The 17,515-nt window shown below is 38.3% G+C and overlaps 1 protein-coding gene across 1 annotated transcript in view; it reads left to right on the top strand.

Moving 5' to 3' along the window:
- Nucleotides 1–786: 786 nt before the first annotated feature.
- RFTN2 (raftlin family member 2) overlaps nucleotides 787–17,515 on the top strand; it is a 68,046-nt gene continuing 51,317 nt past the window's right edge. The window contains exon 1 of the mRNA XM_039469885.2: nucleotides 787–1,472. Within this exon, the coding sequence (XP_039325819.1) occupies nucleotides 1,334–1,472 (139 nt within the window). The 5' untranslated portion in view covers nucleotides 787–1,333. The remainder of the gene's footprint in view (nucleotides 1,473–17,515) is intronic.

A 17,515-nucleotide genomic window follows, 5' to 3' on the forward strand; every position in this document is an offset into this window, starting at 1 on the left:
CTTTGGGAAGCCAAGGCAGGAGGATGGCTTTAGCTAAAGATTTCAAAACCAGCCTGGGCAACATAGTGAGACCCTATCTCCAAAAAAATACAAAATGAGTCGGATGTGGTGGCATGTGCCTGTGGTCTCAGCTACTTGGGAAGCTGAGGTGGGAGGATCACTTGAGCCTGGAAGGTGGAGGCTGCAGTGAGCCGTAATTGTGCCACTACACTCCAGCCTAGGTTGACAGAGCAAGAGCCCGTCTCAAAAAAAAAGAAAAATGCTAAATGAATCAAGTTGTCAGTTTTGTTTTATTTTTTAATTAAGGATACTTTGAGAACTATAGAAGTATTAGTTGCTATCATAAGCCTTCCAATAGCAGAGTGCTTTAAACTATTTAAGGATGTTGGGGAAACTAATTACACACATAACTGTCTCTCCTTTGCAATTAAATAAGTCTTTTTATGAAAATATTTTAATTTAAATTTTTGTACTCTGCTGTTTTAATTAGCATATGATGTTTTCAACAGAAAGAAACTTCATGTGGAAAGAAATCCTCAAAAGTGCTATCTAAAAACTAAAGTGCTGTTTTTTAAAACTTTGCTTTTCTCCTTTTAGACTCCAGAAGTAGTTTCTTCATAAAGCTGACTTCCTTTCTGGAAAAGATTTTTATTTCTAAATATCTTGAGAATCCATTCTTCTCATTCTCTCTCTCTCTCTCTCTCTCTCTCTCTCTCTCTCTCCACCCCCATCTCTCTCTCTCTCTCTTTCTCTCTCTCTCTCTCTCTCTCTCTCTCTCTCTCCTATTGCTTTCTTGGTAGTAATTGAGAGGAAGGAGGGTAGGCGCAGGACAGAGGGAAAAGGGAAAACAGAAAAAGAATTGTATACCACTATGTCTGAATATATCTTCTACTTGTAGATAATTACATCCAAGTTGCCCTTTTGCCTTTTTATTTCCATTTTTGGGCACCTCTTTTTATCATCCAGCCAACTGGGATAGACAAAGCACTGTTGGTGCCCTGAGCGACAGAACTCTGGTAGGGGGCTGGCTGTAAATTGACGTGGCATGGAAATTCTCTGCTAAGTTTCAGCAGCTTGCATGTTTCTCTAAGATCAAGCCCAGCCTCCTGGAGCTGTAGCTTAATCATGGGTTCAGTGACTTTACAGAAAAATGGATAGAAAAATTCTTCATCTCCTTTCTTTGGACCCAGATGTTTTCTTTTTGGTTATCTATGGTTTAGCTGAAAACAAAATCAAAGCAGCTAAGTCTGTAACTTTCTTTTTGCAGCTTAAACAACAGAATTTGCTGCTCTCCCTCCCCTTTCCTGCAATATAATTCCTTACAGATTTTGCCATGGGGTGCGGACTTAGAAAGCTAGAAGACCCTGATGATAGCAGCCCTGGAAAAATATTTTCTACCCTGAAGAGACCGCAAGTGGAAACAAAGACAGACTTTGCTTACGAATATGCATTGCTGGATTTCACTCTACAAGGTATTTTTGCTTCTATTTTGTTTGTTAAATGTTTCAAAGATAAGAGACTACTAGTTGTTTATAGTGTTGACCTATAAAATTTTAAACTGTTCTTCATAATGAGATTGTATATTCAAACAATAATGCTTTGCTTCTTAATTGTATTTTATAAGATTTTTGTTTTGTTGTTTGCTTCATTTTCTTGGTAACATGGCTCATATGTACCTTCTAAAATTAGGAAAATTGCTTGGAAATGCTTCTTTTATTTTTAAATCAAATACTTACTTGTAGAAGGATTTATGAAAAATACTTGATTTCCAGGACAAACAGCTGTAGCCTTAGTGACATTTGTATTTTGAGAAAGATTTGAAAAATCACAAGAAGGTATTATGTAGAAAATATTACTTGCATCATATTGTGGAAGAATGTTTGCTGAGACAATTCTGAGGCTTCCAATTGTGTTAGACTCTGTAATTATGGTAGTCATTTGGTATTTTTGACCAAACTAAACCATAAGTTTTGAAAATGTAGTTTAAAAAAAGAAAAGATAGCCTTCTGTAAGACACTTCCTTTGCTCGGTGCCCTGTCCCTAACAGAGAAACTCTCTGTTCCAGAAAGTTGGAAACACAAATAAACAAGCCCAGATGGCAGCTCTGTGGAAGGAATTGAGGCGGTTCAATTTCACAAATACTTTGCCTTGTTTCTTTTGGAAACTTTAGAGTACTGTACAACTGCATAGACAAAGCAAGTTTTAAAAAGATCGATATCTTTAATTGTTAGGTACTAAAAATTAAATTTAGAGTGTCTTGCTTACTGTTAAAATTATCCACTATTAGTATTTAAAGTTCTTATTACAGTTATATTTTTAATTCTAATGAGCAACACATTTTATCAGTTCACAAAAAGTTTATACTAAATTATCATGTTGAATATTATCTTAATTCTTTGTTTACACACGTTCTGGTTTTTTTTTTTTTTTTTTTTTTTTTTTTGGTTTGCTCTAGAAACAGTGCATCTTTGTGCAAGAAGCAAGAGCAGCCCATTTTTCTTTGTCAAAAATTAAGCTGGCCAGCAAACAAACTCCCTTCCAGGGACATACACAAAATCTGTACATAGACTTTTAACGTGTTCACATTCTATTTTTATTTAAAGCTAAAGCTACTGAAAGAAAAAATATTAATATTATTAATTTCTTAATTTTTTTAATTATGAGAGTTAGAAATGAATTAAGATAATGGTGATTATCAGAGAAGCAACCAAACAATCGTATGAATTTTTTCTATGCTTTTTCGAAAATCTTCATCTGAGAAAATATTTGTTATGTGGTGCTATGTTCACACCATCAATTTTCCTTATCAGTTTCTTTTTTAGGACTAGTTTTTATAAATCTATAGGAAACACACACATACTCTTCTTAATCTTAAAACACTCTATATTAACAAATTTAGGTCAGAACCATTTTGATCTGTACCTTAGGATTCTCTGCACAATCCATAGGAAGATCATACGGTTTAAAGTAACTTGAAAATGTTTTCTGATTCATTTCCTTCCAAGAATATTAACATCTCAAAATAATTTGTATAAATGCAGTCATCCTTGAATCAGAAAGATCTGCAGCTTTATTCAAAAGTCATTTGGGTTTTGTTATTAGCAGAAGCCCTTTTTTCTGTGAAATGGATATGATTTCTACCTTCCACTCTAGGTGCTTAGAAGAGACAACAAAGTATTACACTGTAAAGTGTAAGTATGGGCAGAGTGTGTAAATGTTAGCACATAAAGCAGGCACATACTTTAAAGCTGCACCTGGTTCCTATTTGGTAGAGGCGCCTAGTCTCCTGGTGCCCAATTGCTCTCCAATTTTTCCACGTTTTTGTTTTAGTTTTTTCTTTGTTTCTGTCTTCTCCATTGCCTTTACTTCAGAAGCCAGGAGTGAGCATCAGCCCAGCTCCACAAACCACCTTCCAGGTCATAGATTCCCTGCCGCTCTTCTGTTGTCTCTGACCTCCTGTCGCCACTCCCATGTATATAGCAGTGGGTCATGGATGGGTTAAAACATGCCAGCCTTCTGATTGGCACTGGTAATTCTGTCCTGGGGTTGCTGGGAAGAGTCTTGAATAGTGGCACCTCTTGCCTGTCAGAGGCCACCATGGAATGAGCAACCTTTCAGGAAATAAAATGGCAGGGTGACAGCTGTGTGTGCTCATGATGAGGCCTGTCTCTTACATTATTTTCCTCTGTTTTTTTCCAAATAGAGGCCATGGCATAGAAAGTAAAGTTTCAATGGGGGCAGGAGGAGGAGACCCTCTGAAAATCCACAATGCCCCTTCCTGCATTATGGTGGTTATAATTTTCTTGAACAACTTATTTTCTGTTCAATTATATATCACTTTCAAAGCTCCACCCAGAAAACAAAACAACTTACACCTCCCATTTACTCCTTAACTCTCTGTCTCTGTCTTTCTCCTTCTCCCTTCCCCACACTTTTCTTTTTCTTTTTAGCCTTTGAATCATTATTTACATCTCTATAGGAGAAATCATAACATAGTGTTGAAGCATACAACTGCACTAATGAGGGTTCAGTAAAATGTTTGTGATATGTTTTCTGGATTATTGTATAGTAATGATTTCTTTCACCATATCATGATAAAGTAACAATTCATTACTCCTTTTTATTAGTGAAAATTTGAAGTTGTCTAGAGAGATTTCTTATAGTATATCTATTTATATTTGTTTATGAAAGTATATATAATGTATGTATATATGAGTGTATTACAGAATTTCTTATAAAAAAGTTAAAATAACTCTGCAAATGATCCAAAAGGGTTAATTTACTTTCTTGTACAATTTCAGGAAACAATCTGAATAATAATAGCCTAAAGAGTTTTTAGAGCATTTATAGCTTTATGAGTAAAAAGAGGTTCTACAATACTAAAACCCAACAGAAAATTGGATGATACTTCCTTATTTGAATTTCTGATAGAAATACATAAACTATGAGTGAAATTTTGCTAGCCTCTAGCTTTCTTCACTATTATTAGAACCAGAAATTCTATTGTCTTTCATCATTACCATTAACAGCAATAGATATATATTATATATGTACTCTGTAGAAAATGCTGATTAGGCCAGGTGCAGTGGCTCACGCCTATAATCCCAGCACTTTGGGAGGCTGAGGTGGGCGGATCACTTGAGGTCAGGAGTTTGCGACCAGCCTGGCCAACATGGTGAAAACCTATTTCTACTAAAAATACAAAAATTAGGCAGGTGTGGTGGTAGGCACCTGTAATCCCAGCTACTCAGGAGGCTGAGGCTGGAGAATCGCTTGAACCCAGGAGGTGGAGGTTGCAGTGAGCAGAGGTAGCACCATTGCACTCAAGCCTAGGCAACAAGAACAATACTCTGTCTCAAAAAAAAAAAAAAAAGAAAGAAAAAGAAAAAAAGGAAATTCTGATTGGCATTGGAAATATAAAGAAGAATAAGACAGCTTCTGCCCTCAAATGTTTTGTATTCAATTTGGTCAAATTGGACAAGAGCATGAACTCATCAAGGTTAGGAACTATATCATCTCCATCTTTGTACACTCTGTGTCTAGCACAATGTTAGGAATATGAGTGATGGTCAATATTCTTTGTTGAATGAATGAATGAATGAACAAAAAATTACAATACTAGGTACTTGTGGAAGAAATAGTGTGCTACAAATGTCAGAAAAAGGAGAAATAAATTTTGAGTAAGATCAGTGGAACTAGAGTTAGGACTTTAACTGATCCTTGAAGAAAGTGGCTTAAACAGAAAAAGATTAAGAGGTTGAAGTAAGTTCAAGGGCTAGTGAACAGAGCAGTGAGCTAAAGGAGGTTTTTTAGAGAGGAAGCAAAAAGTAAGATTGTAAACTAATGGAGTATGGGAAGGTTCTGGCTAAGCTAGGGAGTTAAGACCTAATTCTATGAAAGATAAATGGCATTAAAGGCTCTTTGAACAAGTAGTTGATAGGTGCAGAAAAGTGTTTTAAGAAGATTCATGTGGCATTTCAGTTAGGAGGGATGGAGGCAAGAAGTCAAGGCTAATGATGATAAGGACCTGAGGGTGAAGGGCAGCAATAGGGATAGGATACAAAGGGCAGATATAACAGATGTTATGAAGGAGGAACTTAGCCTGTGACTGCCTGGATATAAAGGGCAGAAAGAATGAGGCAGCCAGGATGACTTCCCAGTTTTGAGTCTGAATGACTATAGAAATAATGATGCCTCTTACAGAAGTGGGGGCACCCCAAAGGGAGTCTGTTTGTGGTCAAAGAACAATTCCATTACAATCATCTTCCATTTGAGGTGGCAGTAGAAGATCTTAGTAGGGGTAGTTACTGATGCACAGCTGACAGTGAAAATTTCAAGAGAAAATTGAAATAGAATTTTTTTTTTTTAATTTGAGACAGGATCTCACTGTTTCCCAGGCTGGAGTGCAGTGACTCGGTCACAGCTCACTACAGACATGACTTCCCAAGCTCAAGCAATCCTCCTGTCTCAGCACTGGAGTAGCTGGGACTATACATGTTCCACCATGCCTGGCTTATTTTTTAATTTTTTTGTAGAGATGGGGGTCTTGCAACGTTCCCCAGACTTGTCTCAAACACCACTGTTGGTAAATTGTTAGAACCATTTGGGAAAAAAAATGTTTGGCATTATCTACTTAGCTAAAGATACACCCAACAGAAATGGGTGCACAAGTGCACCATGAGGCACTACAAGAATGTTCATAGAAGTGTTATTTGTAATAGCCCCAAAGGGTAAACAACCCGGAACTCCAAAAAACAAAAGAATGGAAAAATAAATTGTGGCATACTCACACAATACTGCAAAAATCAGCAAATACTCTCTAAAGTGTTGGATAGTAAATATGAGGTCTCTGTCACAACTATTCAACTCTGCTGTTGCCATGCTAAAGCAGCCATAGACAATATGTAACAAAACAGGCCACAGGCCACAGTTCGCCAGCTCTTACCACACTGCAGTGAAAATGGACGAACCACAACTACACAAGATGAATTCCACAAGCATAATGTTGAGTGAAGACAGACACACAAGTCCATGCTATATGATTCCCTTATATGGCTCAAACAGAAGTATAGTGTTTAGGGCTGCATTCTGGAGAGTAAACTAAAAAGAAAGTCATTATCACAAAAATCAAGGTATTGCATAAGGGAAAGAAGCGTTGTGATTGGAAAGGGTAAAGGCTTCTGAAGTGCTGCTATTTCCTAATTTTTTAATGGATCACAGTGACTACCCTAGTGCAGTGGTCCCCACCCCCAGGCTGCAGACTGGTACTGGTCTGTGGCCTGTTAGGAACAAAGCCACACAGCCAGAGGTAAGCAGCAGGCCAGCGAGCATTTACACCCTATTCGCAACGACATTAGATTCTCATAGGAGCATGTATTGTGAACTGCACGTGCAACAGATCACACTTCTTAGGAGAATCTAATGCCTGATGATCTGAAGTGGAACAATTTCATCCTGAAACCATCAATGAAATCAGTCCCTGGTGCCAAAAAGATTGGGGTTGCTGCCCTAGTGTTGGTAGTTTTAAGTCTGTTTTGTGTCTTTTTCTTTTGTATGTTACATTTCCACTCACCCCAACCCCCAAAAAAGAGTTGGAAAAAAAGGCTGAATAGGAAGTGAGCAAGGGTAAGGCAAACATGGCTGAAAGGCAAGATGCACAAATACTCAGAAGGGGGAGAAAATTCTGTTGTCCGGAAGCTGAAAATAAAACAGAATGGTAGGAATGTGGCATATTAAGGAGATAGCAGGGAAACATAAGACTTCAGGAGTTAGATCATAATTTGATCCTTCATGTATCTGCCTATAATAATGAACTACATAGTTTAATAGAGTTTTATTGTATTTTAAAACTGCAGTTAGAAAGAACCAAAATAGTGAGTAGATAATCACACATTGAGTAGATCATCCAAGAGAGAACACTGGAATTCCACAGAAAAGTGAAAGAAATGCCTAAAATAAGGAAGGAAAAGAAAGTGAAGTAGCCTGCTTGGTTGGGATCAGCTGAGAGAGACTCACCAGTATGGGGAAAGGGTAAGTGAGAGACCCTTAGTAGTTCACCTTCCCACTGTGGACCCTGCAATTCTAACCATGGGAGAGCTCCTCAATCCTTGAGGGCCCTGAAACTAACATAGGGAGCTGCCAAGAGATTGTGCCACAGCACTGTCCCAGGAAGGAAGGGCATACTGGGTCTCAAACACTGCCTGAGACTTAAGCAGCTACAGCAAGGCACCATTTTAGAGCCCCATCCCCAAGAGACTGAGTGCTGTCCTAGATCTCTGTGATGCTAGGACTGAGCCACAAGAGAAATTCAGACTGTTGCCTCTTGAATGAGGCACAAGCAACTGCATGTAGGCTACTGCAGCCAGTCCTGAGGGACTACCAAGGTGCAGGCTACTGTCAGGTGCAGGTACATGCCTCTGGGCTGAGGCATGAGTGACCACAGGCTACCATGCCAGGACTGAAGTATGACCAAGGCATAGGCTATCATAGCAGAAGCCAAGGCACAAGCATCACATGTATTCCCCACCTGTCTAGGCTGCCACCACTGAAGGCAGCACCACCTTCCCCAGTGATAGGAAAGCAGTATGGCCACTGCTGCCCCCAACCTGAGCATTCCACTGGTGGCCTGGAGATCATTCCAATCCTGCCTACCATAAATGGTGCCTGCACATGCTATCAGGGGACTGAGGACAGCCCCTTTATCCTAGCTTCACTCCCCTCAACATGCCAGAGCACACAGCCCAGAGGTCAAGGGATTGTTCAGCTAAGTCCACCACCACTGGCACCTGAACATTCCTTCCAGAGACCTACCCACCTGGCTGCTACCACCATAGCTTAGCATGCACCCACCTGCAGGTGGCCGCTACCACCTACCTGCATGCACCCACCTGCAGGCCTAGAGACTGGCCTACTCAGCCCATCACAGACACTGCCAAAAGCAGGGTACACTGCTTGCAACCCAAAGGTTGTCCCATTCCTGTCACTGCAATCACCCACACCACACTGGTTCTTCAGGGGGCCAAGTACCCTCCCATCCACCCAGCCCACTTTTACCACTACTGGCAAAAGTAAGCTACCTGGAAATCCAAGAATTGGTCCCCCCTGGACCTGCTAACACCAGTGCCAACATGTGCTTTACTGGGTCCCAAAGATAGGCATGCTCAACCCACTGCTGCCACCACTGGGGCCCAAATACTGGCCTACCTGGCATCCCAGTCCCCAACAAAGCTTCACTACAGTATCCACTAACAACCATAACCTAAGCCTCCATGGAAATCAGAGTTACAACTGATGCTGTTTATAGCCAAATAAGTCATACAGAGACTACACTACTCCATGCACCTAGAATCAAAGCCAAAGCATCCTACCCAACCAACACCATAGATACATCCTCAGGAAAAGTCTCTCCTACGAAAGCAAATTCAAAAAATTGGAAGAAGTGGCTGTTACAGCAGATGCACAGATATCAACATAAGACTGCAGGACACATGAAAGCACAAGGAACTGCAACACCTCCAAAGAAACACAATAATCCTCAGGCAACAGATCACAAACAAAAAGAAATTCATGAAATTCCAGAAACAGAATTTAAATTATTAACTCTAAAGAAGTTCAGTGAGATACAAGAGAATTCTGAAAAATAATACAAAGAAATCAGAAAAACAATTTAAGATATGAATGATACACTTACCAGATAGATATAAAAATGAACCTCGCCAGGTATGGTGGCTCACACCTGTAATCTCAACACTTTGGGAGGCTGAGGCAGGCAGATCACTTGAGGTCAGGAATTTGAGACCAGCCTGGCCAACATGGTGAAACCTTATCTCTTCTGAAAAAAAGAAAAAAATACCTAGGCTTGGTGGCACATGCCTGTAATCCCAGCTATTCAAGAGGCTGAGAAAGGAGAGTCACTTGAACCCAGAAAGCAGTGAGCCCAAGCGCCACTGCACTCCAGCCTGGTAGCCTGGGTAAGTGAAACCCTGGACCTTATCTCAAAAAATAAAAATAAAAATTGAACCAAACAGAAATTCTGGAACTGAGAATTCATTGAATTAAATACAAAGTACATTCAAGAGCTTCAGCAATAGACTAGATCAAGCAGAAGAAAGAATCTCAGAACTTGAAGACAAGTTTTCTAAAATAACCCAGTCAGACAAAAGTAAAGAAAAAAAAGAATTTAAAAGGATGTACAAAGTCTTCATGGCATATGGAACACCATAAAGTGACCAAATACTCAAATTACTGGAATCCCAAAAGGCAAAACAAGAATGAAAGAGCTAGAAGACCTATTTAATGAAATAATCAAAACTTCCCAAGATTTGAACATTCGGGTACGGGAGACTTTGAGATTCCCCAAACACACACAAATGCAAAAAGATCTTCTCCACAGCACATTATAATCAAACTGTCTAATGTTAAAGAGACAGTTCTAAAAACAACAAAAGAAAAGTATCTAGTCACCTATAAAAGAACCCCCATCAGACTAACAGCACATTTCTCAGCAGAAACTTAACAGGCCAGGAGAGAATGGAATGACATGTTCAAAGTGCTCAAAGAAAAAAACTGTCAGCCAAAAATACTACATCCAGCAAAATTATCCTTCATAAATGGAGAAATAGGGTTGGGTGCAGTGGCTCACGCCTTTAATCCCAACACTTTGGGAGGCTGAGACAGGCGGATCACTTAAGGTCAGGAGTTCAAGACCAACCTGGTCAACATGGCAAAACCCTGTCTCTACTAAAAATATAAAAATTAACCAGGCATGGTGGCAGGCACATGTAGTCCTCACTACACGGGAGGCCAAGGCAAGAGAATTGATTGAACCTGGGAGGTGGAGGTTGTAGTGAGCCAAGATTGCACCACTGCACTCCAGCCTGGGTGACAGAGAGAGACTTTGTCTCAAAAAAAAAAAAAAAAAAAGGAGGAAACAAAGTCTTTTCCAGCCAAGCAACAGCTGAAGGCATTCACAACCACTAGTCCAACCCTACAAGAAATGCTCAAGGGAGTCCTAAACCTGGAAAGCAAAAGAACAACATTTACCATCATGAAAACAGACAAAAGTATAAAACTCACTGGTAAAGTAAACACATAAATGAGGAAGAAAAAGGACTCAAATGGTACCACTACAAAATACCACCAGCTACAATGATAAACAGGAAGGGTAAAAGAAAGGAACAAAGAACATACAGAACAACCAGAAAACAATTAACAATATGACAGGAACAAAAACTCACATATCAATAATAACCTTAAATGTAAGCAGACTAAATTATTTACTTAAAAGATATAGACTGGCTAAATGGATTTAAGAACATGATCCAATTACATGCTGCCTATAAGAAATGCACTTTACCTATGCAGACACATATTGACTGAGGTAAAGGGATAGAAAATGATAATCCATGTAAATAAAAACTAAAGAAAACAGGTATAGCTATACCTGTATTAGCTAAAACAGTCAAAATAGTACGTCAAAAACAGTTAAAAAAAAATGACAAGGTCATTATATAACGATAAAGGAATCAATCCAGCAAGAGGATGTAACAATTCTGAACATATATACACCCAACACTGGAGCACCCAGATTCATAAAGTAAGTATTGCTAGATCTAAAGAGAGAGATAGACTTCAATGCAAGAGTAGTGGAGTACTTCAACCCACTTTCAGCATTAGACAGATAATCTAGACAAAGAAACATTGGATTTATTTATTATAAATCAATAGATTTTAATTTTGAGCAATTTTAATTTTACATAAAAATTGAGCCGGGAGTATAGAGGGTTCCTACATATCTCTTCACTGCTCCCCCCACCACCATTTCCCTGATTATTAACTTTTTAAAATAATGTCAACTTTTATTTTAGATTTAGGAGGTACATATGCAGGTTTGTTATATGGCTATATTGCATGATGCTGAGGTTTGGGGTACAATTGATCCTGTCACCCAAGTAAGCATACTGCCCAATACTTCATTTTTGAATCATTCCCCCACCCCCTCTTTCTTGTAGTCCCAGTGTCTATTGCTGCCATCTTTGTGTCCATGAGTACCCAATGAAACACTGGATTTAAACTGGATGTTAGAGCACATGGACCTAATAGACATTTACAGAACATTTATCCAACAACTTCAGAATACACATTCTTATTAGCACGTGGAATATTCTCCAGAATAAATCATATTTTAGGCCAGAAAATGAGTCTCAACAAATTTTTTTTTTTTTTAAGATAAAGTGTCACTCTCTTGCCCAGACTGGAGTGCAGTGGCACAATTATCGATCACTGTAACGTTGACCTCCCAGGCTCATGTGATCCTCTCACCTCAACCTCCCAAGCTGGGACCACAACCATGCACCTCCACACCCAGCTAATTTTTTTTATAATTTTTGTAGAGATAGGAGTCTCACATGTTTCCCAGGATGGTCTCAAACTCCTGAGACAATCACTTTACCTACCTCAGCCTCCCAAATTGCCAGAAGTAGAGGCATGAGCCACTGTACCTAGCCAACATTTTTTTTCTTTATTTTTTTGAGATGGGGTCTCGCCCTGTCTCCCAGGCTGGAGTGTAATGGCATAATCATGAATCACTGCAATAACAACTTCCTGGGCTCAAGCAATCCTCCCACCTGAGCCTCCTGAGTGACTGGGACTACAGGCACATACCACCACATCTGGCTAATTTTTGTATTTTTTGCAGAGACTAGATTTTGCTATGTTGCCTAGTCTGGTCTTGAACTCCTGACCTCGAGCAGTCTGCCAATCTCAGCCTCCCAAAGTGGTGGGATTACAGTCATGAGCCATGATACCCAGCCACAGTTTTTTTTAAATTTGAATTATATCAAACATCTTCTCAGACTACAGTGGAATAAAACTAGAAATCAATACCAAGAGGAACTTTGTAAATTATACAGATACATGGAAATCAAACAGCATACTCCTGAATGACTATTGGATCAATGAAGAAATTAAGAAGGAAATTTAAAAATGGCTTGATACTAATGAAGATGAAAATATAACATATCGAAAACTGTGGGATACAACAAAAGTGATACTAAGAGAGTAGTATATAGCAATAAATGTCTACATCAAAAAAAAGTAAAAAGATTTCAAAACAGTCTAACAACAATGCACCTGAAAGAACTAGAAAAACAAAAACAAAACAAACCCAAAATTAGTAAAAGGGAAAAAGTAATAAAGAATAAACTAAACAAAATAAAGGGAAAAACAATACAAAGAATCAAGAAAACAAAAAGTAGTTTCTTCAAAAAGATAAAATTAATGACTGCTAACTAGATTAACCAAGAAAAGAGAAGACCCAAATAAAATCAGAAATGAAAAAGGAGACATTACAACTGATACCAGAGAAATACAAAAGATAATTACAGACTATTATGAACAACTACACACTAACAAACTGTAAACCTAGAGGAAATGGATAAATTCCTGCATACATACACCTACCAAAATTGCATCAGGAAGAAATAGAAAACCTGAACAGATCAACAAGATTAAATCAGTAATGAAAAGTCTCCCAACAAAGAAACTGGACAGATTCACTATCACAGAACTGAACAAATTCACTAACACATTCTACCAAACATGTAAAGAAGACCTAATACCAATCTTCCTCAAGCCATTTCAAAAGATTGAAGAGGAGGGAATTCTCCCTAATTCATTCTGTAAGGCCAACAAAATAAAAAAGGAAAATTACAGGCCAATATCTGTGATGAACATTGATGCAAAAATGTTCAACAAAATACTAGCAAATCAAACTCAATAGTACATCAAAAAGATAATACACTATGATCAAATGGAATTTATGCCAGTGATGCAAAAATGGTTTAACATATGCAAATCAATAAACATGACACATCACATCAACAGAATGAAGGACAAAAAACATATGATCATCTCAATAGATGCAGAAAAAAAAATTTAATAAAATACAACATCCCTTATTGATAAAAACTCTCAACAAACTAGGCATAGAAGGAACATACCACAAAATAATCAAGGCCATGTATGACAAACCCACAACTAAAAGAAAACTACAAAACACTGAGGAAAGAAATTGAAGGAGGTCCGGCACAATGGCTCATGCTTGTAATCCCAGCACTTTGGGAGACCAAAATGAGAGAATTGCTTGAGTCAAGGAATTTGGCATCAGCCTAGGTAACAAAGTGAAAACCCATCTCTAGAAAAAATTTAAATTTTTAAACTTTTTTTAAAAGAAAGAAATTGAAGAGGACACCAAAAAAATGAAAAGACATCTCATGCTTATGGATTGGAAGAATTAATACTGTTAAAATACTGCCCAAAGCAACCTATAGATTCGATTCAATCCCTATCAAAATACCAATGTCATTTTTCACAGAAATAGAAAAAGTCCTAAAATTTTTATGGAACCACAGAAGAGTCAGAATAGCCAAAACAATTTTAGGAAAAAAAGAACAAAGCTGGAAGCATCACAGTACCTGACTTCAAAATATTTTACAAGGCTATAATAGCCAAACAGCATGGTATTGGTACAAAAATAGACACGTAGACCAATGGAACAGAATATAGAACCCAAAAATAAATTTGCATATTTACTGCCATCTTCAACAAAAATGTCAAGAGCATACACTGAGGAAAGGACACCCTCTTCAATATATGGATATCCATATGCAGAAGAATGAAACCAGACCACTATCTATTTGTTACCATATACAAAAATCAACTCAAAATGGACTAAGAACTGAAACATAAGGCCCAAAACTATAAAACTACTAGATAAAAACATGGGGAAAACACTTCAGGACATTGACCTAGGAGAGATTTTATGACTAAGACCCCAAAAGCACAGACACCTAAAATAAAATTAGACAAATAGGATTATATTAAACTGAAAAGCTTCACAGCAAAGGAAGGAATCAACAGAATAAAGAGAAAACTTACAGAATGAGAGAAAATATTTGCAAACTATTCATCCAACAAGGGACTAATATCCAGAATATACACAAGGAATTCAAACACCTCAACAATTTTTAAAAATTACATTAAAAAGTGGGCAAATGACATTAATAGACAAAAGAGATGACGTACAAATGGCTAACAGGTATATGAAAGAATGCTGAATAGTACTAATCACCCAGGGAAATGCAGATCAAAACCACAATGAGATATTAACTTACCCCAGTTAGAATGACTATTAACTACAAACACAAAAAGACATGCTGTGGAGATGAGGGTGCAGAGAAAAGGGAGCAGCAAGGCCAGCAGTATCCGGAAGTTCTCCCAAGTCCACAAGCTCATGTGAACTTTTTTTTTTTTTTTTTTTTTTTTTTTTTGAAACGGAGTTTCACTCTTGTTACCCAGGCTGGAGTGCAATGGCGCGATCTCGGCTCACCGCAACCTCCGCCTCCTGGGTTCAGGCAATTCTCCTGCCTCAGCCTCCTGAGGAGCTGGGATTACAGGCACGCGCCACCACGCCCAGCTAATTTTTTGTATTTTTAGTAGAGACGGGGTTTCACCATGTTGACCAGGATGGTCTCGATCTCTTGACCTCGTGATCCACCCGCCTCAGCCTCCCAAAGTGCTGGGATTACAGGCTTGAGCCACCGCGCCCGGCTCATGTGAACTTTTTAAAATAAAAGCCGCATTCTTCACCTTAAATCATTATTTGTGGTACAATCTTCTCACAAATTTCTCTCCAGATTTCATTCAAAGATGGAGCTAATTAAATCCCATGTAGCTCCACCTCTCAATATTTTTTACTTCATTTGTAACAAGGCTTTTTCTCATTGTAATATCATTAAAATGAGGAACATACAGTGGAACCTTATGTGAGAGACTCCTGAAGTGAATATGACCTTTAACTCTATTTATTTGGATTCTCACTATGTTCTTAACCATCCCCACTTCCATGATCGAAATAATTTTTACAAATTCCATGTCACTGCCTATGCTCTTCTCTGTTTCATCTCTCTTCTCCAAGGCCTAGACAACGTGAACAATTGTTGCTGAAATTGCTAACCTAACTTTTTTTTCCCACTAGCTAACCTTGATTGCTTGCCTTTTTTATGCAATAATTTCATTTCTTAATTCCCCTTATGACTAGTATTTCCAATTTAACATAGTGACCTAAGGAACATGCTAGATATAGAAAGACATGAATAAGGTAGGTTCCTTTCCCTTAAGGAATTCTCAGTCTAACAGCAAAGTCATATAAATAACTATGATACAGTCTGATAAGGGCACTAGTAGAAGGATAGGCAGCCCAGAGGAAGGAATTATTAACTCAAGCTGGGGGAACAGGGAAGGAAAGGAAGGCCTGGTGGCATGAAACAGAGTGGCAGGTTCAGAAACTCCAAGTCCTTCCAGCATCCCAAAGCAAGACATGTAAGGGAAAGAATAACACGAGTGGAAACTGAATCAATAGGCAGAGGCCAGACTGTGAAGATGCTTTTGTATCACGCTAAGGCATTTCCACTTCCTGCAGTAAACAATTTTCTTTATTTTTTTTAGGATTAGTATATAGTTCTAAAAATAAGTTTAGGTTATGTTTCATTCCTCAGTCTTAAGAGCTGCTTCCATTTTGTTATAGTTTTTCAGTTCCTTTGTTTAGAAATCAGAGTTGGTAGTCAAAATACTAAAGAGTAAAACCAAATGAATCACAGAATTGCCACACCACCAAGCAGGGCTGGACTGTTTACAAGGAAGCCCAGCTGTTTCTTCAAAGTCCAGGATAATTCTCTTTGCTTTCATTCCTATTCATAATGATGAAGAAAATATATTGTAAGTAAAATAGTAACTTAAATCCAGAAGAGGGTGAAAATTGGAGGAAGTGGATCCTTCCTGGTTTATGTAACTTTTCTGTTGAGTGTTATTTTAGTTTTTGAAGTTATGGTGGATTTCTGTTTCATCGAATAGATACCAATGTCAGGGGAGGAGGGAATTTCCTCTGGCCCTTCCTCCTCATCTGCTTCTTAACCTCTTTCCTGTGCTCAGGCAATCAGCAGCAGTTCTTTGCTGGACACCGCTCACCACACTGACAGAGGTCAACAGCCAACTAGGCCCATATCTGGAATTAATTTCATATGTCTCGTTACTTAAGAGATAATCAAAATGCAGGTCTATTTCTAGATATTAATTCTTAATTGTTTTTCATACAATGAGAAATACTGTTGTAGAAAATAAACTTGTTATTTAAACTAATAACTGCCGTAACATTAAGAACATTTACCCAAATAGCATACTCTCTTCCTTTTACTATTCTAAAGTCTGTACAGAGAGTGCTTTTCTACAGTTTCTACAGATTTGCTCTTCTTCAAGGAATGGTTTAATGGTGAATCAATTTTGCACTTAAATTTCCTCTACATTTAGAATTTTTATTTATTAAAGAAAACTACTGGACATCTTTACTTTTCCATTCACTTTTACGCAAGCATTTATGTCAGTGCCATAAGAAATCATATGTTTAGCTTCCCAGATAAAACACAGTGCTTTTGAAAGAGTAATTGGAAATAAGAAAGCACTTGACAAGTGCTGTTTAATAAATGCCATTTCTCCCATTTTTAATTATTAGGTTGGTATAAATTTTATTTTTGAGAAATTATGCGTCTCTTCTGGGAGCTGTGGCTCACACCTATAATCCCAACACATTGGGAAGCCAAGGAAGGAGGCCTGCTTGAGCCCAGGAGTTTGAAATCAGCCTGGGCAACATGGCAAAACCTCGCCTCTACAAAATATACAAAAATTAGCGGGGTGTGGTGGCACACACACATAGTCCCAGCTACATGGAAGGATCGCTTGAGCCTGGGAGGTAGAGGCTATAGTGAGCCAGGATTGTGCCACTGCATCCCAGCCTGGAGGGTGAAGTGAGATCCTCCCTCAAAAAAGAAAAAAAGGTAAATAAAAGAAATTATGCATCTCCTCTTGTCCAGTCATAAAAATTACTGGCTTTTCAAATTATTGTATCTCCTATGTATGTCTTCAATATCTATTAATGGAAATACAGTCACTCAGATGAAATCCT

This window comes from Saimiri boliviensis, chromosome 5, assembly GCF_048565385.1.
Source record: "Saimiri boliviensis isolate mSaiBol1 chromosome 5, mSaiBol1.pri, whole genome shotgun sequence".
NCBI lineage: Eukaryota > Metazoa > Chordata > Mammalia > Primates > Cebidae > Saimiri > Saimiri boliviensis.